Source organism: Equus caballus, chromosome 19 (genome assembly GCF_041296265.1).
Source record: "Equus caballus isolate H_3958 breed thoroughbred chromosome 19, TB-T2T, whole genome shotgun sequence".
NCBI classification, from domain to species: Eukaryota; Metazoa; Chordata; class Mammalia; order Perissodactyla; family Equidae; genus Equus; species Equus caballus.
This window is the reverse complement of record NC_091702.1, coordinates 64,659,460-64,685,280: the sequence shown is the minus strand read 5'-3', so window position 1 is coordinate 64,685,280 and position 25,821 is coordinate 64,659,460. Positions and strand designations below refer to the sequence as shown.

The 25,821-nt window shown below is 41.7% G+C and overlaps 1 protein-coding gene and 1 long non-coding RNA gene across 52 annotated transcripts in view; one reads left to right on the top strand and one right to left on the bottom strand.

Annotated features, from left to right (window-relative positions):
- Window positions 1-9,984, top strand: part of LOC138919281 (uncharacterized) — a 140,547-nt gene extending 130,563 nt beyond the window's left edge. Inside the window, exons 2-4 of one of the 2 annotated variants that reach the window (XR_011429319.1) lie at window positions 6,569-6,719; window positions 8,299-8,418; window positions 9,892-9,984. This is a non-coding gene — a long non-coding RNA (uncharacterized lncRNA). Of the gene's footprint in view, window positions 1-6,568; window positions 6,720-8,298; window positions 8,419-8,832; window positions 9,179-9,891 lie in introns of those variants that run through there. The other variant, XR_011429318.1, reaches the window with a different exon arrangement.
- ABI3BP (ABI family member 3 binding protein) overlaps window positions 1-25,821 on the bottom strand; it is a 238,347-nt gene that overhangs the window by 147,202 nt on the left and 65,324 nt on the right. For all 50 annotated transcript variants that reach the window (XM_070243854.1, XM_070243860.1, XM_070243859.1 and 47 more), the window contains exons 2-4: window positions 24,260-24,439; window positions 4,765-4,833; window positions 2,086-2,218 (exon numbers count right to left, since the gene is read on the bottom strand). In XM_070243854.1, coding sequence (XP_070099955.1) covers window positions 2,086-2,218; window positions 4,765-4,833; window positions 24,260-24,439 — 382 coding nt within the window. The remainder of the gene's footprint in view (window positions 1-2,085; window positions 2,219-4,764; window positions 4,834-24,259; window positions 24,440-25,821) is intronic.

Sequence of the window (25,821 nt, the reverse complement as noted above, 5' to 3'; positions counted from 1 at the left end):
CTTTGAAATATCTCAAGATTATTTTTCAAAAAATTTGGTTTTGGCAATATCTTCTACATACCTTTTTCCAACCATTTTTTCCTTCAGAACTATGGACATGAGAAGGAAAATTTAATTTTTTTCTTTCTTAGTCTAGATTTTCTAATCAAAGTCATATGAAAGGTACTTTTGAGAACATGACTATTTTTAAAGGTCTTTCTTTTTAGTTCAATTTAGACCAATAAAATTAAACAAGACACTACAATAAATAGATGTATGGCCAAAAGTGTGTGAAAAAGTGCTCAATACCCTTAGTACACACAATGACACTAGGATAGCTAAAATGAAAAACGTCGACGACGCAAAATGCTGGTGAGGATGCGGAGCAACCAGAACTCTCCTACGTTGCTTGTGGGAGTGTAAATGGGAAAGTTAGGCCAAAAAAAAAAAATCTATATATATACATACATACATACATATATGTATGCATGCAAATATATACAAATATAAATATGTATATACGCACACACATACATATATATATACCTCATTAAATAAACGTCTTCCCGGTGACCCAGTAAGTCCACTCCTAGGTATTTATCTAAGAGAAATTAAAAGGTATGTCTACAAAAGTCCTATACAAAACTGTTTATAAAACCTATATTCATAACAACAAGAACCAAGACACAATTCAGGTGTCCACCAGCAAGAGGATGGAGCAATAAATTCTGGAATATTCTCCTATTGCAATACCACTCAGGAATAAAAAAGGGATGAACTATTGATACCTGTGATGCCATGAGTGAACCTCAAAAACACGCTAAATGAAAGAAGACAGACAGAAAGGTAGAGCATACTGTATGAGTCCATTTATACAGAATGCTAGATTAGGCAAAACTAATCTATGGTGAGAGAGATCAAATCAGTGGTTGCTTCTTGAGGAAGGTGCTTTCTGGAGTGATGAAAATGTCCTGTTTCCTGACGGGGTGTAGGGTACATGGTTATATGCATTTTTTTTTTCTGTAACTGATCAAACTGTACACCTAAGATCTGTACGTTTTACTGGGTTTAAATTACACCTCAATAACAAATTTTTTATTAAAAAAGAGAATTAAACAACTTCCAAAATTTAAAAATCACTTTGGGTGTATTTAAAATAAAAGAACTTTTCAAGCAAAATGCCTTGGTTGAAGCTTGAAAATTTTTAATGCTTGCCAGATGCAAAGTTTTGAATTTTGAAGCTAATGCAGTGAATATTTATGATAAGAAAATATCACTTTATAACCAGTTTAGAATCATGGTTCAGCATTTAGCACAGTGCCCAGCACGTAGTTCCAAACACATGTGTTGGATGGATGAATGGCTGTAGTTTAAAAATACGCTTAGATTTTACTTATTTTGTTCTGCCAAAGAAGATGATGGCTTCATTTCCGACTCTGCGATTTTCCTCTGCCTGCATCTCCTCCTGCTGTGTATCCTTCCAGTTTTCTAAGCCAGTGATTCTCAACCTTAAGTGGCATCAGAGTCATCTGGAGGCCTTGTTGAAACACGGATTCTTGCACCCCATCCTCAGAGCTTCTGACTCAGTAGGTCTGGAGGGGACCCTAGAATTTCCATTTCTGACACGTTCCCAGGTGATGCTGATGCTAATGCTGCCTGGTTTAGCTGCTTGAGAACTACTACTTCTAACACGTCTTCAATTGTCAGAAGAAAGATCCACCCTTTTCCAATCAAAGATCAACCTTTCCAACTCTCTGCAGTCTTTCCTAACTGCCTTCAGCCTCATCCTCTGAGCTTCTATTACACTTCTCACCGATACTCCCCACTTGGTGTTTGGCTTATTCTCCTTTGTAGTTTATTCTTTGGAAAGAAAAAAATACCTGCACGTGTTTTCTATCCAGGTAGATGATAACTCCCTCAAGGTAGGGACCCTGACTTGAGTATCTTCTTCCCCTCGCACCTAGGACAGGCTGTACAGCAGACAGACCATCTGTAAGTGCTGATGCTCCTGCTGTTTACACATCCTTCTAAAGCATGTACAAATACTATTAAAAGCAAGTGCTGATTTTCAGACAAAAAGTAAAATCTTCCATGATGGTGAATTACCTGTCATTGGGGCATTGGCTTGGCAACGTCCAGTCGTGGTGAGGGTTAATGAGGAAACCCCAGGACAGGAAGACTGAGCTGGGCGTCAGAGTGCCAACCACCAGCTGGAGAGGTTTGCGTGAGCGTGCTTTACCTAAAGAGGCAACATACAGGTTAATTCCAGGAATATTTAGTCTATTTTCATGATTAAGGGTAAAATGCATAAAGATGTCTTGGCAAGATGATGAAGAGTGTGGAAACATCCAATTCCTTTTCTTTTCATATAGTGCACAGATATTGCTAATTCTTTGCCCATGAATTTAAGCATGCATCAAATGAAATATCCTTTGTGAGATTAATATGCATATGTATATCTGTACCTATGTTTTTCATATATGCGTAATTTATGCACATAAACTATGTCTGATTATACTTAGTTTTTATTTTCTTGTGGGTCAGGGGTGAATGTAGAGGTCTTGGTTATTACCAGTGAAATAAACACACATATACTCACTCCATTTTTTTTACAGACAAAAAAGCACGCTTATTTTTTAACTGGGACTGTAGATTAGTATGAAATAGCATCTAAGAAGAGAAAAGAAAGCTTACTGTCTAAGTTACAGCTTATATTCTTTTTTTAAAACCTATTTGGAAGAGTAAAATCCCTGTCATATCATTGCAGTAGGCATATTTTTTACAGTGAGTATCTAAATGGAACATATGCACACAGTTATAATAAAGCTGGAAGAGTAGGATGCAGGTGTTCATGGTCACACCGAGAGCAAAGTCCAGACTCAAATTTAGGTTTCCTGAATTGTAATCTGGTTTTCTTTTCATTGCATTATCGGCATAGCTCCCGATATATGAAGATAATCCCATTTAAAGGATAGATTATTCTTTCTCCAAGGAACCTAAGGCTTACACGACCATCAAATAATTATCTCACTAATTTTGTATCTTGACATAAAAATGATTACATAATTAAAATGTATGTGGCAGACGCAAATATAAAATGAATGGAAGCTGTCACATTAGTCGTTACATCATTCTCAAATGCAGATTCCAAAAACAAAAATTACATCCGTTGCCTGAAAGGAAAGGTGTGGTACCATATCCTGAGCAAGATGAAACAACTTCCTGAGCTGGTCATCACACAGTGAAAAATAGTTTCTGAGGCCAGTGTCATGGATGCCCCAAAATGAAATGAAATGAAGTTATAAAGTGCTACTACCAGGTAACCACTCTCTTGACTTTCCTTATATATTTTTGTGTATTTGTAACATCATATTTGCGTTAAGAAACAGTTCAGAGAACATGAAGCCAGAATCTCATGGAAACATACTTATGCTTCTTGACTTTATTTTTAAATATTTTGAAATAGAGTCTTGAAGTATTGAGAGTACATTTATTTTAAAGTGTAAAGAAAGCTGCCCGGACAACTATCATTAATAAGTTGTGAGGACTGATTCAAATTTCCTTTGCACTTGGAGATAAGAGGCCAGAAAAGGAATTTGTATTTTTCAAAATGCTTGACCATTTACTGATTCTCTTAAGAAAAGTGGAAATCAACAGAAGGAGGAGAGGGGAGGGGTGTGTGGCAACTGATTTCTGGCAAGCAGCCTGGACTGACACATCCAGGAGACAAACTACACAGCTGCAAAAGGCCCCCTGCTCAGTCTATTTGAGGGTCTGTATGCTGCTCCCACCCATTTCATGGCTTTAGAAAGATATAACAAACAAACAAAGATCCTTTTCTGTGTGGCATCCAGTGTACCGTGAGAGACAAGCATGATTAGGAAAGAATTATTCGGAGAACTGTTCACATGACAAAGTGAAAAAGAAAAGCAAACCATTGTGTTCCACTCCATCTACAGAGTGAGGAAGGTGTGGTCTCAGGTGGTAAAGCATTTTCACAGCTTTTGCTGGTGCCTCCTTAGAGCAATGGCTGCTTATTTGATCCGAGAAGAAATTTTAGTAGTAAAATTGGGACAATATAGGATTTTAGTCTTGCTTTAGTCATGTAGAAATCTTTCTGCTCATTTATTCGTGGGTGTCTGCTTTCCTGTGTCGAGTCTCCTAGCCCTGGGAAGATGGAGTTGCCCAGCTGTTGTATGAAAGAATGCTTGCTCTCTGTTTGACTCAACAGAAGAGGTTTAGAAGGGAGAGATCAAGAGTAACTGAAACCTAAGTTCCAATCCACTTTACACACAGATGAATGAGCTATGCTTTTGAAATGCAGACAGTCTCCTTCGGCAAAGGTTAGACATCAACCTTTGCCCTCAGTCTGAAGGCAGGGTAGCGGGCGTGAGTTCACACACTGTGTAGTGGAGACAGCCCACGGGCCGTGGCTGAGTCTCAATGAGCACACGTTACGGGCCAGGCCCTGCCTCATGTAGCATGTCCATGACCTCATTTAATTCTCACAAAGAGCCCATCATGCGGCAGGATGGAGGCACAGGGAGGTTCTGGAATTTGCCTGAATCCCTCCAGTGTGTGCGTGGGGCTGGGACGAGATTCCAGGCCGTCTCCGCTGCCCGGCTGGGCCACTTCACTAGCAAGGGCTGTCTGTCAACATAGCACATCTTCTGATCTCCATTCCTAAGGCATCTGTCCCCAAGGCACTGGGTCTCCAGGGGTAGAAAAGAGATGAAAAGGCATGGTTTAAAGTTAATAAAAGAAAAAAAAAATCAATGAAAATACCTGAGCATGATTTCTTTCGGTTTGGAGGAGGGGCGGGTCGCACAACTATCAGATATTTAGGCTCCGCATCTGGAAACAATAATAACATTATTCATCAGGAAAATGCTTTGAGGAGAGCAGGGTTCACGGCAGAACGCCCACTCCTGACTCAGTGCTCCCCGCTTTAGTCATCGTAACCACAGCACCGGCGATGAGGGGACCCGGGGATTCCGAAAGTCAATATCCCTGAGACAGTTCAGCCCATTAAGCTTTAAAAAGAAAATTAAATCCAGATTTTCAAAACCGGTTGGACAGGGGTGGGGAAGAGGTCTTAGAAGAATCATGCTGGACACAAATTTCATGCCACATTTCCCTCAACCCTTTCCCTGCGAAGAGATTTTTAGAAAATCAGATCCTATTTATTTTGCTACCCTTCTCCTCACCGAGGGTCAGCCTGATGCTTCAAAATTGGAGAAGGAAAATCACACTTGTGTAAGACACGAGTCTCACCTGTGGTATGAGCTGAGCCTGTCTACTTTTGTGGGAGTTTGAATATTTACGATGTTTTACTTATTCCTTACCCTGTTTGCCTAATTTCTCAGCCTATTATCAAATCCAACCAGTCATTTTCATGAACAATTTTTAAACAAAACTACAATATAAGGTGGTACAGTTTTCACCTAAAATACACCAATGGAAAATAAATTAAAAGAGAATCTTTTTGAAAAATATTTAGGTTTTAAATAAAATGATGTTTAAATAATCAGTATGTGGAAACTCAAGCAGGAGCTAACAATTTATCAAATAATCTTTTTTTAAATTGATGTTTTCAAGATGAATGGTTGGTTTAGATAGATGTATATACATAAGTAAGTTATATATATATATATATATATATATATATATATATGTATATAAGTAAGCCAAATACACTTCGGGCATACAAAATAGCATTTTATAAGCAGCTCTATTGAATTAATTGATTGATTGATGGGTATTATTTACAATATTTCTTCAATAACTTTGGATCCTGAAACCCACTCTACACCAAATTTCATTTGGATGCTGCAGTCAACCAGAGTTCACTCCTACTTGCTCAGGCAGCCATCACATCCCTGTTTGGTTCTCATTCTGGGTTCAGAGATCTCTCTTCCACGGGTTTGGAGCAGAGGCTTCTCTGCCCAAGACTTCACTGAGCTGACCTCATTCTCAGCCAGAGACCACCTGGCAATTCACCCACGTTTAAAGTCTGGAGCCTTTGTCTTTTTTTGGACACCCCACACAGCCCATCTGCTGTAACCTGCCAAAAGAATTCCCACTGCGTAGTGTAAACCAAGTAACCTCCTGAACGGACCTCAGACTTGGCCTGTTTAGTATGTTTGTGTCTCATGACCACCACACCGATGGAGGAGCATTCACCGTGTTTGAAAGCACATCTTGCTTAGTGGAGCTTACATAAAGAATGCTCAACCTACATCAAGTTTCCCAGCAGGACTACGTAACCGTTTCCTGACTTCATTTGGGAAATAGAGCAACATGGGTATTAAGAAACTACCATATATTGAATATTATCTATGCGCCGGATACTTGTTAAGCGCTTTACATTCTTAACTTAGTTACTCCTCACGGCAATCCTACCTGACAAGTACTATTATGCCCCGATTTGTGGATGAGGTCACTGAGGCAGTGTCAGCTTCACAGGCATGCAACATGTACAGTTGCGGAGGGTCCCGTGCTCAGAAGGCTCCCATGCTGAGTTTAATACCCTGCCGTCGTTATCTTGAAATTCTTAACACTTTTATCTTTGACTTTGTGTGCTGTACAGGCCGTCCGATGAGATAAGGGAGCATGTGTGTAAGCTGAGGAGCTGGGAACAACATGCTTGTCTACACGCAGCACTTGAGGTGCCCCATTAGCACAGCGTTCTGAAGGACCCAAGCTGCACAGGACTTCAGCGAGACTCAAAGTAGAACAAGGTAAGATATTACCTCTAGGACTGAGGGAGGGGCTGTGGAGGGGACACTGAGGCTCTGTGAGGTCACACTTCCCATTCAAACAAGAACTTGCTTCAGTGCAGAAAGAAGGCAACGGCATTTGAAGAAACACAAACGACCAAGGAATCTGATCCTATCCTTTCTTCCTCCTGTTACTTGTTAGGTAGCCAACCACTTACACTGAAAACAATGACATAGAAGGAAAGGGAAAGAGATTCCTTTGTTCCTTTTGTTTCCAGCCTTCCTCACTGATAAGTCGAAGGCAGAGAGTATTGGAAGAATGTGCTCGTATCAGGAAGTGAAGTAAAAAGTTGAGTCAGTTCTGTGTATTTCCACTATTCTGGTAAGAATGAAATGCATATGCATGCATGGACTACAAAATACAAACTTTGTAATGTCAGTGATTCTGTTTAGGCATTAAAGCCTCTTATATTTGTACTTAAAACTGGCATTACACAATATTAAAATAAATGGTAAAATTCATGCTAATAATTAGAAATTTTTATTTTTATTTACTTAAATGACATCAAATAGCAAATAAAATAATACCATGACAACTTGAGAGAGAAATTGTGGAAGAAAAGAAAAAATTTTATATTTTACTAACTTTAATCACAATTTTTTTCCTGGCTTTTGAGCCAGGAGCCCTGCATTTTTATTTTGCACTCAGCCCTGCAAATTCTGTAGCTATCTTAGCCTAGTCTCCAAAATGCCCTTTTACTAACTCTCCGGAACTCATTTCTAGAAAACAAAGACAGACCCCTATTTTTCTTAGATTGTTCTCCTTGTGGCAAAGTCCAAGAGCCAGCCTTTTATTTCCTTCCTCGATACACGTTAATTCAACTGTGCCTCAGTAGTTTAAAAAAACCTGAAATACTGGAAAAATAACATACATAGAAGCCAAAGATAGTGCCACAATCCAAGACATATGACTGGTTTTATGAGCAATTTAAAAGTAAGCTTGTTATGATCACAGTCATTTTGCATAAAGCAGAGGCAGTCACAGCCAATTCCAAATTGAAGCAGCTGTTAGGATCTGGGTACGTACGCTGGCTCTCAGTGCTCATTAAAACTTTTAACATTCGTGTATTTCAGCAGTCTTTGCACTCAATTGGGAACACAGACACGGAAAAATAAAACAACCGAAAAACAAGATTCTATTTCTGTTTTGAACGACGAAATTCTTTGTGGATTTGTAGAAGCCTGAAAGTATATAAGCTGTAGCCTGATCAGAAATTCTGGCAACACGTGCCAAAAGATCCTACGTCTTCATTTATAGAATGTATATAATTAAAATGCCGATTTAAGAAAATTTGTGTTCAAATGCAGGCACCTTAACAAACTTTCCACTCCTAGCAGTTAAGCCTGTACAATGTTGCAGACTAATTAAGTCTAATTTGCCTCACATTTCAAATGTCCTATGGTGGAGGTTAGGGACAGTTTGCTGTTTAATGAAATCCACTACTGAAATCCTTTATAAAGTACTAGATTTTTGGGTAATGCAAATAATCCTCCCATAATTGCTCTGTTTGATAAATCCCAATTCTCATATTTTTATTAGGGGTCGTCAACATTGCAAGCCACACTACTTTAGAATGCTGTCATGGGGAGGTTTATTTCTGCCACGCAAGTTTCCATAAAATAAACACAAAATAAGCCAGATGATCCTAAAGAAAATCAGGTAAGGAGCCTGAAAAAACCAAAACAATTTATTTACTCCTGCCGTCTTTTTAGCAATTTCAAACTGAATTTCTGGGCATAAAAGCATGGACTCTGGATGCTGGCATCAAACCCTGCTCAGCCAGTTAGTACGACAAGGCGAGATACTGAACGTCTGAGCACCTGAGTTTCCTCATCTGCAAAATGGGAAAAATCCACAGTACCTGGTCTCACATGGTTCTTAGGTCAGAGAGTCTTTTCATTTTTTAAAGCAAGCATACAGGTTCCAAAAAGCAAAACTTTCATTAAAAAAAATCATAGACCATACTGACAAAGATTCTCTCCTTGACCCCTAATCAGGCTCTTCTGAGCTCGTTTTCCAACTAGGCCCTGACTTTTGGGCTTCTGTCTTCATCTCTACATTGTGTAATTTTAGGAAGAATCCTGCTAAGACGGTTTAGCCAGAATCCGCCATCCTCCACATCTGATCGGGCTCCTCATCTTCCACACCCCCCGCCCGAACCCCGGAGATCTCTGATCACGCTGGCCTGTCCTCAGCAAGAATCCTCTGAGGTCACTTTAGCCAGAATCCCCCTCGCCCTGGCGCTTCCTCTCAGTAATTTTCTCTCCACTGACCTTGAGTCTGCCTCATGGCTGTGAATTCCCACTTTCCTTGTTGTATTCGGGGTGGAGCCCAATCTCTCTCCCCAACAGCAAGACCCCACTGCGGCGTCCCCACACCGTCACAATGGCCCCCCTTGAGTAAAGGCTTCCTCACCATCTTTAAAGGCCACTGAGTAATTTTTTCTTTAACAGTATTCACTCAAATATCAATGCAAAAAGTCCTAGAAAATACACTGACAAACAGAATCTGGCACACGTAATACAAAAATACGTTATGGCCAAGTGTAGTTTATTCCAGGAAGGAACATAAGAGGAAAAAAACCCCACAGGTGCTGAAAAGGCATGTGACAAAATTCAACGCCAATTCTTAATTAATAAATAAGGATTCAATGGACTACTTCCTTAACCTGAGAAAATTTATCTTAAAACCTCTGAACCACTTTTATTCAATGTACAGGACCCTACACATACTTTTCTATCAGGTAACTCTCCCTGGCTTTATCAGAACATTCAATCTTCATTTTTCTTTCCCCTCTTATTACTATATTTTTTTAAACCATTTTTCTCCATCGTGATTCTGTTTTTGAACCTACTTCAGCGTTTCTATTGAGCATCTGAGACACAGATTAGGAAGACAAAGAATGAGGTAATCCTCACTCCAATGGTGTGGGGGTAACTACATGAGCAGTGGGCTGGGAGCGTTCCTTCACGCTCACACAGAGCCAGCCTCACCAGGAGGGTCAGTTAGAACAAACCTGCCCGGGAAGACCCCTGACGGAAGGCTCTCGCGATGTCCCTTTCAAGGTTGCGGTGCCTCCTCACTTTACCGAAGATGACTGTCCTCTTCAAGCTTATTTTCATTTGTTCTCAGAGAGGATCCCAAAAGCAGCCATTTGCAACTCAGTGTGAGCAAATTCGTGCTGGTGCGGCACCTCCACCCACAGCCTGTTTTGTTCTAATTAGGTAAGAAAAGCGTACGTCCTCTACTAAATACACACAGAGCACCAAGCGGGAGCTGGGGAGGATCTTTGGGCCTAGCGCCCTTCCTAATTCCTTTCCCCAGGCCCCGACATCATAAGGTGTAGACAGCCACCAGCCCCGTGAACGAAGACAGCTGGCTTGCAAATGTCTTGTGAGAGACCAGACCTTACTCTGACAGGAGTGGGGCCAGGCACCGCTCTGCTCACACTACTGTGCTTTCAAGGTCTGGGTCCCTTTGGACCCAATCAAGGAAGGTGGACATCATCTCAGACACTCTTCAAGGCCTGGAGAGAAGTTTCATGATCAAAATAAATTTCCAGGGGACATTCAGCCTGTTAAAGGCAGTCCATAAACACATTTTGTCAGTAATTAGGTTAATTTTTGATGTTTAAAAAACCACACGTAGATGGGATTATTCCCATTGTGATTTGGAGGTTTAAAAAGAACGTTGAGGCTTAATCCTCAGTTCATCCCGGAGAGGGAGAAAGACAATTCCGTGTGGGCACCCAGGGGAAAAGGCTGGAATCTCCTCTTGCCCTCCTGAGGAAGCTAGAGCCTTAGAAATGCCTCCGGGATGGAGAGCTGGCATCTTGAGAAGGATGAACACTGGGCACTGAGCCAGAGGCCTGCTCACAGAAGGGGTCTCCTCTGAGCTGTGCCAGTCTGTGCTGAGATTTTGGCCAGCAGGCACCCGATACACTGGAGGACCAGCACACAATGGGGGTCAGCACAGGGGAGGTAGCCGTGAACGGAATGAAGCCTGGGGCTCTTCCACCGCATGTGGAAGTTGGATGGACCTCCCTCTGGACTGCAGCAGCCCCTCAGTACTGAGGAATCTGAGGGGGCAGCAGAGACGGATAGAGTCCTAATGAGAATAGGTCAATTTCTTACCAATCTAACAGTTGGGAGTTTAGTGGTTTTAATTTGATTTGGAGACATAAAAGCAACATAGTCATGTCTGAACCCCAGATGGTAATTTAACGATATTGAATATAAAGCTGTTTTATAAGAAAAAAAATGGCATATTAAAAACTCAGAATACCATATTTCATTGGTTCTAAGACTCCCCCTGCACCCCCTGCCCAGCTTTTAAAATCTCTCAAGTGTGTTTCACAGTCGCTGGTCTCTTACGTTGGCTAGGGGCAGTTGTGACCTTGCTGTCATTGCCTGACACCTTCCAGTAAGGTCAAGAAAGTGATGGCTTCAGAACGGGCAGAAGAGGGTCCTTGATTTGGAAGAAAACCCAGTGCAGAGTGTTTCCCAAATGTCACATCACCAGTGTTTTGCTGGCACAGAGAGTGATGCAGTATGGAAAAATGAGGATCCCGAGAACTCTGAGTCAAAAGGCAAAGCAGAAGAGCTGGACTCCCAAGGTGAAGAATATTTAGCAGTTTTAACTTTTCTTTTGCTTATTTTCCTCCTGTTTTTTTAAAGTGGTAGATATCTTCCTCTATAAAACCCAAACTCCAGTCTAACCATGAGAAAAACATGAGACAAAACTAAATCGAAAGACATTCTACAAAATACCCACTGAGGACTCCTCCAAAGTGTTAAGGTCATCAAAAACAAGGACAGTCTAGGAGATTGACAGTCTCCAGGAGTCTAAGGAGGCACGACGAGATGGAACGTGGTAGGCTGGGGGAGATCCTGGGACAGAAAAGGGATCTTAGGTAAAAACAAAGAAGCTCAAATAAAGCATGGACTTCAGTTAATAGTATCTCAATACCGGCTCATTAGTTATGACAAATGTACCATAACATAAGTCATAGAGACTAGAAGATGTTGCATGTAAAGTATACAGGAATTCTCTATACCACACTTGAAACTTTTCTGTGAATCTAAAGCCATTCTAACATACAGAGTTTATTAAAAACCAAGATCAGCTCTTTTTATAAAAAGAATAGCTAATATAAAATTTATGTATCAATGAGTCAAAGGAAGCTCTTTCAATAAGCATAAAATGACAGCCCTAAGAGATGCAAAACCGTGTCATTAACCGGGAGCTTTATTCTTTCTTAGTTTTATATAAAACAGTGTTGTGATTTACAGTTAAAGGAGCTTTAGAATTTCATGAAATAAGGTAACTATTTTTACTGGAAGGCAATGTGGCACGTCTTAAGACTTCTAATAAGAATAAAATCACCTACAAAATCTGAAAGAAATCCATGGTCATGGAAATTTCCATACAGAAATATTATCAATTTTTCTTTGCATCTGCAAGCCACATGCCACACTTAGCTGTAATCTGAACTGAGCGGGGGCAGTCCAAATTGAAGAATTCCCTTCAGCTTCTAACCTTTGGCAGACTGTTCCTGCGCCTTATTTCATCGACACTAACATTGAGTCATGTCTGTTTGAAAAATACCCTTGAAAAGCCTCCTTGTGCTTTAAGCTCATGCAGAGAGTTTCACTCACGCACTTAATTCTGAAAAAAAAGACTCTCTTAAGCATGGTCGTGGAACAGGTCGGCAAACAGCTCTGGCCAGGCCCAGGAGGTCGCAATTCTGTCATAGCTGCCTCCGCAGACACCTGCTGGCCCGTGAAGGGAGCCTCACCGAGAGAGAAAGGTATGCAGTCTGGTGGGGTAGGAATGTGAAAAGACAGTAAAATGCCACTGGTCTGTTCATTTCATGAAAGGCCACTTATCAGTCAGAGTACCCAACCTTGCTCCCCACCCACCCCACCCATTCTCGCGTTCCATCAACAAAGCAACAATAGCAAATTGACACAACAGCAAATCAGTTTCAGCAACGGGGTACAAATGATTCACATTTGAACTGGAATCCACATCCGTTCTGAAGCCCAGTTAAAATAAGAGGCTCAAATCTTGTGGATGCAACAGACACATCCCTCCAAAGGGCACGATCAACCACAAAATACACCCACAATAATTAAGTGACGCTAGAGTAATCACGGATTAAAAAGCTAGAACAGCAGCAATTGATAGTCTTGACCAACTCAAGAGCATCCTTTTTTTCCTAAGAGTATTTTATTCAGATTTACAAGTTTGTGTGTTTTTTTTATTTTTTGAGGAAGATTAGCCCTGAGCTAACGTCAGCTGCCAATCCTCCTCTTTTTGCTGAAGAAGATTGGCCCTGAGCTAACATCCATGCCCATCCTCCTCTACTTTATATGTGGGACACCTGCCACAGCATGACTTGATGAGTGATGTGTAGGTCTGCACCCGGGATCCGAACAAGAGAACCCTGGGCCCCCGAAGTAGAACGTGCAAACTTAACCGCTGTGCCACTGGGCCGGCTGGTGAAGAACATCTTTGACCAACTCAAGAACAACATGATGCCCTTTCAGGAAGTTTGGTGTCCCTTCTGGAAATACACTGATGAGGTACTTGTTAGAAAATTGGAGAAAATTCTGCTGTCTGCTTGGTCACGTGCTAAGTTGGAGCTTTGCGAAGTTGCATGGTAGCCAGAAGTCCAAACAGAAGACAGAGCTGTTCTAAGACAGTAATTTACTAAATCGACTATGCTTACTGAGTTTACGAATATAAATGTCAGTAATGATGTCAGTACTGCACTAAATTGACTGTGCTTACTGAGGTTATGAATATAAAAGTTTAGCAATTTCTAATAAATCACTTAGATTAGTAGTATCTTGCCCTTCCCTTCGTTGTACGTAAAAATGAACGTCTATAGAATTATGCTTCATCACAAACTCCTATAAGGCCTCCACCTTTTTGAGTCTTCCTAAGTCCCTGTAGGAAGACCTGGTGGGCTGGGGCTCATGCTGGATCTGGTCCGCCTCAGTTTGTGTTTTGTACCTTTAAATCTGGAAACACAGCAACTGCACAAGATTTTCTGCAAGAATGAATGAATCTGTTCCTCTGTGCAGGGTTCACAGGAAGAAAGAAAAAAATAATTTCGGGTTTCAGGAATAGCACTGTCAGCAAAAGAAAATTATCTTTTTTAGAAAGCTGGTAAACTTTAACCACAGAATTAGTCTTTCATAAGCCTCTGTAGAACTGTTTTTTCCTTTAAAGTTTTTTCTTATAAAAAGTATGCGGTTTTGTGTGTAAGAATAATCTTTTTCCTTTTTTACTGCAAAAAATAATTTAAAGCAAATCCTATACTGTTCAGTAATTATTCCCATTAAACATTACAAAATTGGTTGAATAATGAACCAATGCCCACTTTAACAGAACATTCTGTTATGCCCAGGGGCTCAGAGAGAGAGGCTGGCTTCTCGCAGCCTTGAAGAGGCAGCCTGCAGGCCGTGGCCCCCACGCAGTCCGGGACAAGGGTGAAAGTTGCATGGTCAGTAGAGGCACAGCCACCTGGTGCCACAGAGCAATCGCTAATGCAGAAATGACTGGGAACATCCACCCCTGGTAGGATTCCAGAATGTTCAGTCACAGACTTGTTCTCAAGGGAGCTGACAGCATATGTCGGTATGTGTGTTACAAGAGGAGACGTTCAGAGTGGTTGGCCATCCATGACAGCGGTGAGAATGAAGCAGGCCCTCACCTCCCCACTGTACAGTGCGTGAGTGGACCTCTAAACATGAAATGGAAACGGCTTCCGTTGGAAGAGGGAATGCGGCACAGGAAGGGGTGGAAGAAGAGGTTGGGGGGAAAAAGGGCTTTTCCTGAATCCAGGAACGTGTGCCCCAAAGGCTCTGCCACATTCCTGTGCTCTTCACAGCTTACAAAACAGCCTGGATGGGAAGACGCTCCCTTTTTCCAGAGGGGTATTTCAAAGACATATTCCAATGAGCGAGTCATTGCTGGAAGCTTTTTCTGAGAGTTTTACTTTAATTTCAGTGGGCTGGGGCGGCAATGCTATCAAGATCACACATACTTCACTCAGCCCCAACTACATACTTCATGCCCAATCAATGCAAAATCAAAAGCTGGGACCCCTATTTTAAAAGAAGGAGAAAAAAGTGACATTAACAACACTAAAATATAAGTTGTTTCCTTTTCCCTAGCCTCTGTCTTGCCTGTCATGGTATGTACTGGCTATCTCACGTTGGGCTCTGCGGATGAGTGCAGCCCCTCCCCCCTCCCCCCACCCCTCTCGCCTGACTGTATGGAGCCTCTCCCACCAGTGGCAGCCTCAGGACCCCTTACCACACGCTGCAGGGCAGACAAGCCAATCTCTCTAGCCCACAGACCCCAAGGGATTGTAAGCTCTGCACCGGGACAGACCATGTACCTGAACGGGGTGGGATACAGGCTCGCATCGCCAAATCAACCACTGAATGCACTGTGACACTGCCAGCCCAGGCAGGGACCGCTGCTGCCATGTCCTGCTGGATGTCGCCACAGGGATGTACACGCCAGACCCTCCCTGCATCCACACCCAAGGCCCCGCTGAAGGCAAGGGCAGTGGCAGTGGCTGAGTGGGGGTGGGGGCAGGGGTGCCGGGGACCAGGGGGCAGGAGTTGAGATTCAAGCAAGGGGAGGCAGTGGGAGGCCAAGACGCAAGAGGCCAGGGGCCCAGCCCTCAGCACATGCACCACTGTCCCATCTGGCCTCTCTGGCAAAAGGAAACTGAAAGGTAAAACTACCAAGAATTTCAAGGCAGCAACAGCAAAGCATTCAGCTTTCAAATGCACTGCACTCAGTGTGCTGGTCACATGCCCACGACGCCAGCCCTGACCCGACCCTTCCACTCCCAATCCCCGCACACCAACCCCAGCTCTGAGGCACCAGGTTGCTCTTTATTTCCCCTGGTCCTGGCATCCAGTCTGGAGCATCTTATTCAGCCACTGTCCCAAGCTAACCCTGCTTTGCTTTCAGGCTCTGACAGATTCCTCCCTGACACTGCAAACAGGTTTGAATGTTTTCTCTTGCCCCCTCAGCCAGGACACAGCCTTTCCGAGTTTAGGAGACCTGTTAGACATTGGAATTGTTGACTTTATTGCCTGTGGGTTTTTTTCCCCTTGTCTGTGTTTTCTGTGTGCACCTCACAGGAAGATTGAGGGTGGGGTGTTGTCTGTGAGCTGGTTTATGGTTTGGCGAGGGCTCACTTTTGAAGGGGAGCCTGGACATGCACACGCACAATTTCCAGCGAGTTCCTCACTTCGTTAATATTATCCCTGCAGGAAATACTATTGAAAAATCAGGACTTCATTCAGATATATTTCTTTAAATAATAAAGCTGGATCACATTAGCTTCAGACGGTATGCCGAAGCCTTCACATCAGCCTGGTTTTCTTCTTTCTCTTTAAATGCTCTGGTCAGCATCAGCAAGTCGGGGAGAGCAGTCAGGAATAATTCCCATGAGATGAGTTTTTACGCGGGATTTGAAGGGAACAGAATACTGACACGTGGTGGGGAAAGCACTGTGGATGGTGGCCGAGAGCACAGGCCCGGGAGCCAGCCTGCACCTGTAGATTTCTTAACTTCTCAGGGATTTACTGTCTTCATTGGGAAGAAGACGGTACTAGTAGCACCTGCTTCAAAGGTTTGCTGTGAGGATTTAATGACGCATTTCCGTGAAGCCCTTGGCCCAGCACATGGCAGGTGCTCAACAACACGAGGTCATCAGCTCACAGGTGAGAAGGTCCACCCCAGCATTTGTTGAGCAGCCCCTACACGCACAGCCTGGGGAGTGGACTGCATCAGAGGAGAACCTCTTCTTGGTGTTGCTCCTCCTTTCCCATCGAGAAGTGTCCCTGGTGGCAGGAGAAAAGGCTGGGCTATTAGCTTGGAGTCAGATGAGGAAAGACCTTGGGACCATGCTTAGAATTCAAGGCTTTGTCCCATATGTAGATTAAGCATAAAATTTTTCAACTAAACTGGGACACTTCTGAGAGAAAGGGGAGCGCTGTTAATAATTATGCCAGAGCAACAGGTGTACGCCTTCACCAGATCTCAGAAATAGGGTGGGTCAATGCCTTAACCAGTTGAATAATTCTTTTCTCCTGGCTATTACCGCTCAGGGCAAAGGGACTTTTTATCTTGTTGCCTGGGAGGCTTCCCCAGCAGACCTGCCATCAGGTCTGACACTAGATGGTCAGCACCTACACCCACAGATGCATTCACCCTGATCGTGCAGAACCCAAGGAAAAGTGGGACTCAGAGGAGGAGCTCACTACGTAGCTGGTGAGACATGACAGATGAAAACAAACAAACAATGAGAACAATTAGGGACAACCCACAACAGAACATAACCCAAGGGTGGCCTCTGCAACACTGGACTTCAGGTATGATCAATATATGTCAGGGAGAGTAGATGTTTAAAGGAAATAATTTGTGGGTAATTAGGAACTAGGATTTGACTGTATTCCTTGGTTTTGAGATGTATTCCTAAAAGTAAAGGAAATTGTAAAGTCTAAGCATTATCTTGTATATCTGTTCCAGGTTACCGTCTAATTGATCCTTCTGTTGGCAGCTGTCTTTCCATTTAGGACCCCTTCTCAACAGCAAGCCTCTTGCAATAAATCTGGGACAGGGTATATTTTGGCCCATGACAAAATGGCCATAAACTATTTTGGGGGACCCTTCTAGACATAATCAGGAATGAATTTTTAAAAGTTAAATTTTGGCCTCAGTGCACTGTGCAATACATTTAAAAAAAATTCTTGTGCTTTGTATTAAAATATTGTGTTTGCTTTATTGTATTTCCAAGAAAAGATAGACTTGGAGACAGTTTATCTATTGTTTGGTGAGGTCAGGAAGACCATGGAAACATTATATTCGAATCCAATAGAAAAAAAACAGAACTTTGAAAAAATGTTATCTTTATCAAAACTTGATGAAATGGTCATCTTATTATCAAACTAGGCCTTTCGGGTGTAAACTCATGGTGAATTAAGTGATGGCATAACATTTATTTAAAAATTGATACCCACTAGGCCAATTTCCTTAAAAAACCCTTGGAAGCTTAAGTTCTGCTAAATTTTGCAAGTGGGAGGAAAATCAAGAGATTCTGAGATGCCTATTGTTTTTAATGAAAAATTTGGATTACTTTGGAAGATTTAAAGCCAAATACTTCCCAAGTGGTGAAACTATTTCCAGAGAAAGAACTAAGTAAGAATTAGTTGACATTTTGAAAATAGTTTTAAACAAAAGAGAAAAATCCAGCTTAAATGTGACCCACAGCTGTGTCAGACTTCTCTCCCATTCATTTGTTCATTGGGCTTCTAAATTTATGACAAATGGAGGGAAAGAAGAAACTGAAGGCCCCTTGGGTCCTTAGCTTCTGGGAGTTTTCTATTTGGGTGGAGCATGGGAGCAGACAAGACAAATAGCCATTTATTAAGAATGGTGGTGAAAGAAAATCCTCATCCTCTAGGATATGCATGGAGAAGCTCATAAATGTCGACTGCCTTGGCCAGTGATGGCCTTGCGGAGAGGAGAGGAGGTAGAACTTGATGGATGGAAGCTTCTATTTAATAGACACGGTGGTGGTGGTGGAAGGGGTGGAAGAGAACAAGTTTTGGGGGCACAATAAGTGCTTTACATATTTTAACTCATTTAAACCTTAATGAGTTAGGTAGCCAGTGGATCCTTCCATAGTACATGGCTTTTTTTGTTTTCTGTTTACTGTTTACAGGACGTTATTAAGCAACAAATCAGGGGCTTGTGTGTACTTTCTACTGTAGAAGAACAGGTGAGACTCCCTCCGTTTCGAGAGGCAGAGTACAGTGTTCCAGAGCTCAGCTTCCAGAGCCACACTGGTTGGGTTCAAGCTCCAGATCTGCCATTTACTAGCTGAGTAACTGGAGGAGCTTGACTTAATCACTCGGTGCTTCCGTGTCCTTGTGCGTCAAAGGGCGCTAATGATTCCACCTCCCTGCGTAACCACCATCCCTCGGCTGCGTTTCGGGCCTGCCTCGGCTTCGCCGCTGGCTGCTATTTTGCTCTCTCCTCTCATAGCCTCTTGCTAATTCTCTAAGGACTCTGGCAGGGAAGAGGGAGACTGGGCTGCTTTCAATGGCTGCCACCTCATCTTTTCCTCCTGTTGGTTTATCCTGCTCCTTTCTCAATAGTTATTTTTCAGCTTAATTCCTCCAGTTATTTATTTCCAACCTCTCTTTCCAGCTCTTTTTCTTCAATGACTCCACCATCACCGTCCATGTGGCACTTCCCACAATAAATATTCACTTCTTTTTTGCCATTAGGGTGATATTCCTCCTTCAGTGTCATAAGTAGTAGCAATCTCCATTATGTTATATTTCATCCCACTTCCATAACAATGCGTGGAGCTTGCTTAAACATTTTTATGACAAAGAGATAGACAAGGACAGCTGAAGTCTAAGGGTTGCAATGATGAGAGAAGAAAAATTGTGTGTTTCCTTTTGCTTTCCACACAAATGCAAAAATTAAGGATAGAACTTGTAAGAGGTATTAATAATCTATAGGAATATAAATTGCATAAAATTTATAAGCATATAATTTATATTTATTTACATCTGGATCAATCATTACAAACAAACTTTATTCAAAGTTTTTTAAATTAATTCTCCCCTGTGAAATAAAAAAGTGAGAAACTTCAGAATAAGAAACTGATGATTAAATTTTGGCCTGAACATGCTGAGATAAAATTACCATCAGTTAAGTAAATGAAATAGTTTCATGCTCATATTTTGGTCTGTTTAGTAAGACAGGTCAAGATTTTTGCTGTTCTTGCTAAAAATTGATTTATTTGAGTAAGACAGGGATGGGAAAAGTGACATCTGGAGATGACAAACCCTGTCTGCCGTATCTTTTGAGGATTCGCCTTATTCTCCTTTGGAGGCCACAGCTGTGGAACTCCAAGAGGCACCTATGACTCCACTCAGCCAAGTTTGCCGAAGAGGAATTCCCCCATTAGGACCAACAGACGGTCACGGCTGCGGGAGGAGGGGTGTGCGCACCCAGGGCACTGGGCCACGCTCTTAGACTTTGCTTCTTCCTTTGTTTCTTAATCTGTGTTTGGAGTTGTCCCATCCAAGAAAACGTTTCTTAGGTGCAGCAGAGAGATGAGTATGGTTACTTCCCTTCAGTAACTGACAGCTCCACTACAGCAATCTACCTCTACAATTCTGTTGACACGCCATTCTCCACAAAACAAACCGAACAGAAAAACCACAGCACTACCTCTTAGACCAGGGGTTTTCACCCTAGGCAGTAAATCTTAGCTCTGAGCAGAACTTCAGTGGTGACTTAGCTCACTGATTATTAGCAGTTGAGACGAACAAAGCTCAGAAAGGTTAGGTAAATTATCCCAGACCACTCAGCCTCTTATGGTAGCAACTGACAAAACCTATAAAACACACCTACTCTGTACGAGGGTTTATATTATCTGCCTTGTATGATTTATCTATAGTCTTCACAACACTCCTGAAAGATTATTGTCTATTTTATGTATGAGAAAAATGAAACTGAGAAGTTGAGTGACTTACCCAGAACTACTCCGCGGTAAGTAGCTGTGTTCGATTTGAACCCAGGTCTATCTGATTCAAAAGTACATACATATTCTTTCCTCACGTTACTCTGCCTCTCCGAGCAGAGGCAGAGCTTTCCCAGAATGCAGATACCAGCATTCTAGTTCTTTCCAGTGCAGAGTGTCTACAGGGCTGTTAGTACTGTGTCCTCCTCCTTGCCACCTAGCGCAGGAATCCTTCTAAGGGGCTGTAGGCAAGATGGTGACAGGGAAGGTGGCAAAGGGGCCAAAGGCTGAGTGGGAGACACACACTCTGTAGGGTTAGCAGCTGTGAGAACATGAGAGCTAAGAAATTTGCCCCCTCACATCTCTTTGGAGTCCTAACGCCTGGTTGGAAGACAAATTCTTTACTCAGAATTCGTGGTAGTGACAAATATATGATTTTTTTTGCAATTTCTTGCAGTATGGATACTAAAATATCTCCTTAACTTGCACTACATAATTGATGGAATTTCCCTCCCAGGTGACATTGATTAAAGTAGTTTCGAATGTCAGAAGAACATCATAAAATATGAGTCTCTAGAAATTTGCTGTAAAAGAATTCTCATTTTTCACTTTATTGGATGTTTGCAAAATTACCAACAGCTGAACGTGAAAGTAACAAAGCAAAAACTGGACACATAAACCGGAAACGAGAATGTTCGTGATGTGGGTAACAAGACGATACGGGAGCCTTCTATATGTGAGCCATGTTCAATCACATCACGGCAGGACTCTCATGGCCATTAATATTTATTAATAGTCACCTGGGAAAATACTACCTATTCTGCTCCAATTAACCTACTAAAATCTTAGAACATTTTACAGAAGTAAGATTTTTACAGATGTTTCATATGAATCTTAATTTCCAAAACAGCAAAAGGGAATATTGTGTTTTTAGTGTAGGAATTTTTGTCCCTGGTCTTACCTGTAAGACCAGTATGTAACTTTTGAAAATATCTGTGTCAACAATAGGTGGACAGACAGACAGATGTTAAAGTAAATGTAGAAATACTTATAGGTGATTATTTAGTAGGAGTGTTACTCCACAGATCACTAAATGTTAACTTGAATATTTCTGAATGATCAATAGCTTCTTATTTCAAAGGTGGCATCTTTTAAACACATCACACAAGTGAAATGTGTCAGACGATATGCACTTCATATTTGTTTTGAAAATGAACGTAAGTTCCTATGTTTGGGTATGGTTCAGTGCAACTGAACAAATACACTATCCTGTTACGGAGGCAAGTAAGTGGACGAGCTGTAAGTGATGCTTTTTTTCCTTAAAGAAATAATAATTCTTTGCTCTTGTACAGCACCTTGCTCTCCAGGGATTTCAACCCATCACTTTGTGATCATGAATCCACTAACACGCCCACAGCACATCTGTGAAAAATGGACTTTACTACCATTTTACAGATGAGCAGAATTGAGAATTGGGGGCAGGGGATAGAATACAGACACAAATTTCAAACAGTTTGTGGTCGAATCACAGAATCACGGCCCCTCAAAGGTCGTCCGCATCCTAACCCTCAGGACCTGTGAGTAGGCCAGGTTACAGGACAAAGGGGAATTAAGGTTGCAGATAGAATTAAGTTTGCTAATCAGCTGATCTTAAAATAGCGAGAGCGTCCTGGATGATCCAGGTGGGCTCAATATGAGCACAAGGACCTTTAAAAGTGGAAGAGAGAGCAGAAGGGGTGATCAGACTGACGTGGTTGGAGAAGTGCTTGGCCCACTTCTGTTAGCACTGAAGGAGGAAGAGGAGTGTGGACAGCCTCCAGAAACCACAGAAAGCAAGGAAACAGCTTCCCCTCAGGGCCTGCGGAGGGACGGCACACCTGCCCACATCCTGACTTTAGCCCAGAGACCTGAGTTGGGCTTCTGACCTACAGACTGTAAGATAATAAATCTGTGATGTTTAAGCCACCAAGTTTGTGGTAATTTGTTATAGCAGCAATCAAAACTAATGGACATCTGCTTAATCAATGAGGAGCAATTAATACAAACTCAATCATTATGAGACTATAAATAATCAATTCAAGCAACCAAAGAACAACATTTAACTTGGAAATACAAGTCCATTTTGAAGAAATAAAAGTAGGAGTAAACAGATTCCTTGGCATAAGACATGATGGAAAAGGAAATATCTAAGAGGAACGATTTCTCTTTTCCACTAGAATACTAGAAGAGAAAGGAGATTAATAAAAAGAACATATTGATCCAAAAGATGAGATAAGAGTTTTAAAAATGCTACTTGGAACAGCCTTCCAGAAGAAGTGTAGGAATCTTTGTCCCTAGAGGTCTTTAAGGTACACAGCAATGTATGTATTTTACCTATCTTGGATCGCCGATGACAAGGGCCTCGATCAAACCATCTCTCAGGGCCTCTCCAGCCCGAATATGCTACACAGACTTGAGTCTGGTCAGTTCAGTGCCATGAATGCTCATTGCCCGTCTACTCGGTGGAAGTCATTGTGCTATGAATCACAAAGTAGGGGGCACAAAGCCTGACTTAAAGGAGTTCACAGTCTGATAGCGAATGAGGTAAGCAGCCATATTCAAGCTGGACAATGAAAAGAAAGACAAGGGATGGAGAAGTGACGTATGGATTAAAACCCACTACGTATATAAAAATCACTGCATTCTTATCGATCATAAAACAAACAATATCATTGGTCACCACTGGAGATTACCAGGGCACCAACTCATTAAAATGAGAACTTGTCCTGTTTTTCCTAAGTCACTATATAGGGAAATTTAAAAAGTAAATAAGAGGAAATTCTTCTTTATTGTAGAATTTCAGCTAAAAAACGCAGCAGGAATGATAGAATTAGAGTCTATCTAGAATATGTCTAGAATGCAAAACTGCCGTTTTACAAGCCCTGTATAAAATAATTGATCTGGGCAATGATCACTGATAGATGCTAACACCATTAAGTAAAAATTTGATGGTGAATTTTATAATGGAGGGCTCAGGCTGAAGCCACCTACACAGCCAACAGTCTCACCATCACAAATTGCGACACCAGCCATCATGCACCTCTTTTGTGAGTTGTTAGGAAACACACAGTGCTACCTATAAAGTATTTTTTCCCAAAAAAACCTGAATCCAAATCTAATGCAGTTACAGGATCAACCATCAGCAGTTCATGGACAGGCCCCTTAGCGATAATCTTACCAGTGGAGCAAACGATAAATCTCATCTTAAACTGTTCAGAAAGCCTTTGAAAGCATTTGTAATAGATGACCCCTTTAAAAAAAATGCTATCCTTTAAAAAGGTTTTATTTGCAAATAACCTTTCTGGACAAGGCTTGAAGGTGCCCACATCCTCAAATTACATTTCAATGTGATTGAAAACATTTTCAAAGGAATGTAAAATTTTATAATACATACAAAAACTTCAATCCTTTTGTCAGAAAGACTCTAAAATTTTATAAGTATAATACATTTTCTTTCCTTTTTAAAGGTGGCTTCTCATGGAGAGACACCAAGAAAGCTATAGATGACATTTTCCACCAGGAGAAAGTAAAGACACAGCGAGAAGGAAAATTAATACACAGAAACAAGCTATGTTACAGAGATTTAAACAGGCATTTTAGCTTATTTTTTCACTATGCAATTTAAGTTACGTGATGAGGGTTGCAGGTATAATGGCAATGAAGTTGATTTTTTCTGCAGTATATGCAAAGTATGGATTACATATTTTTTTGATGTGAAGAACTGTGCTATGGGTTACAACAATCACGAAGATGATTGTCATTCTGGCGTTCTGTCCTGCTGAGGATGTAGAAGAAATGGTGCTTGGCTTCAAGATTCCCAACTCATGTAACACCAATTACCTGTTACCTCTTCTTCCCCCGCCCGAGACCCAAGCATCTTACCCACTACGGCCTCAGTGTGTCTCCCTTCCGCGGGAAGAGGGAAGTACTGGTTTGGTGACAAGTTGCTGCCATAACCCAGGAGGAAGCCTTCCAGTTTTACGTTAGGATTTGGACGCAGGAACTTCAAGAAGATGGAGTCACTTGTGGTATTGATGTGGACTTTCAGGTTTGGCTTTTTACCTAAAGGTGGAAATGAAAAAACAGATGGCTGTTACTTCACTCTTTAGCAGAGCAGGACAAGTCTGGCACAAAGGTTGGTTGCTAGAGGCGTTGTTACTGGAGAGCATGCTACCCACTTAGCTACTCAACATCACAACACAGCCACCCAAACAGCTAAAATACAGCTAATTTTGAGATCAAAGATAGCAGACTTCATAACATATATATAGTCTAGAATATCAAGTACAGTTTTAGGGTTTAATATATGCTAGTTTATTATTGAGCAGCTGGATGGGATTTGAAGCTCCTTTGGCTGGCCACAATTGGTCAGAACCTTCATTTTATACATACCATCTGGGAATGGTGAAAGGGTCTGACATTTCCTACTGGTAATTTGAATAACTGTCCTTTGAAACCCACAGCCTCTTCCATACTGCTCTCCAGCTGCACCCCCAGGACTTAGTGGTTAATAGAGTTGGAAAGGGAGGAGAGTGGAGGGTTTTGGCTGAAGGGTAACTGAGATGGTAGAACTGGGAATGCTGACAGAGGAGAAGGGTTGAGGAGGAAGATGATTAGTTCCATTTGGAACTTGCTGGGCCAGAGAGACAGCTACGTGGAGGTGCCCAATGGTAAGTTGAATATTCAGTGTGATGCCCAGAAATGGGGTACAGATCCATCTGGGGGTCATTAGTTTGTAAATGATCATTGCATGAACTTTTCCAGGGGGACTGTGCAGAGTGAGGAGAGAAATCCTAATTAAATTTTCAAGGCTTTTTTTTTTAAACTATGCAGGCAACAGGGCAGATAATCACACTAACAAAGGGCCTTGACCAAGCAGTGAGCTAACAACATTGTCTTTTGTCTTCAGAGCCAAAATGAGCTGAGTTCAAACCCCAGCTCTGCTACATATTAGTGTGGCCTCTGGCTACTCACTGACTGTGTTTGAGCTTTGTCTCCTGATTTGTAAATTATGGATAATGGATAACAATGTTTACTTCGACAGGTTGCTTACAAAGATTAGTGCAAATGACACCCCCTTATTGCTGGCACATGGTAATTGCTCAGTGACTGGTTGGTTACTTAATCAGGTCCCTCCGTAACACTTTGGCCACAATTCACAAATCCAAAAAAGGTTCACAAGGTTCTTGTAAGTTCACACCAAACTAATTTGGTAAGAAAATCTGATCTTAACTGCTATGAGGCCACTTAGCCTTTCTTTTTGTCCAAGCCAGTTTTTCTCTTCTTAGTTCTGTGCCTAGATTAACACGAGAGCTACCCCACCTGCTCAATAGAATAGAACAAAGATAAATCAAGCACATGTCCTGCTATTTTAGAAGGTTATCTGTTCTCACAATATTTCATCTCATTGAATAGTCAGAGTGTTTATTCACGACTCTAATTGT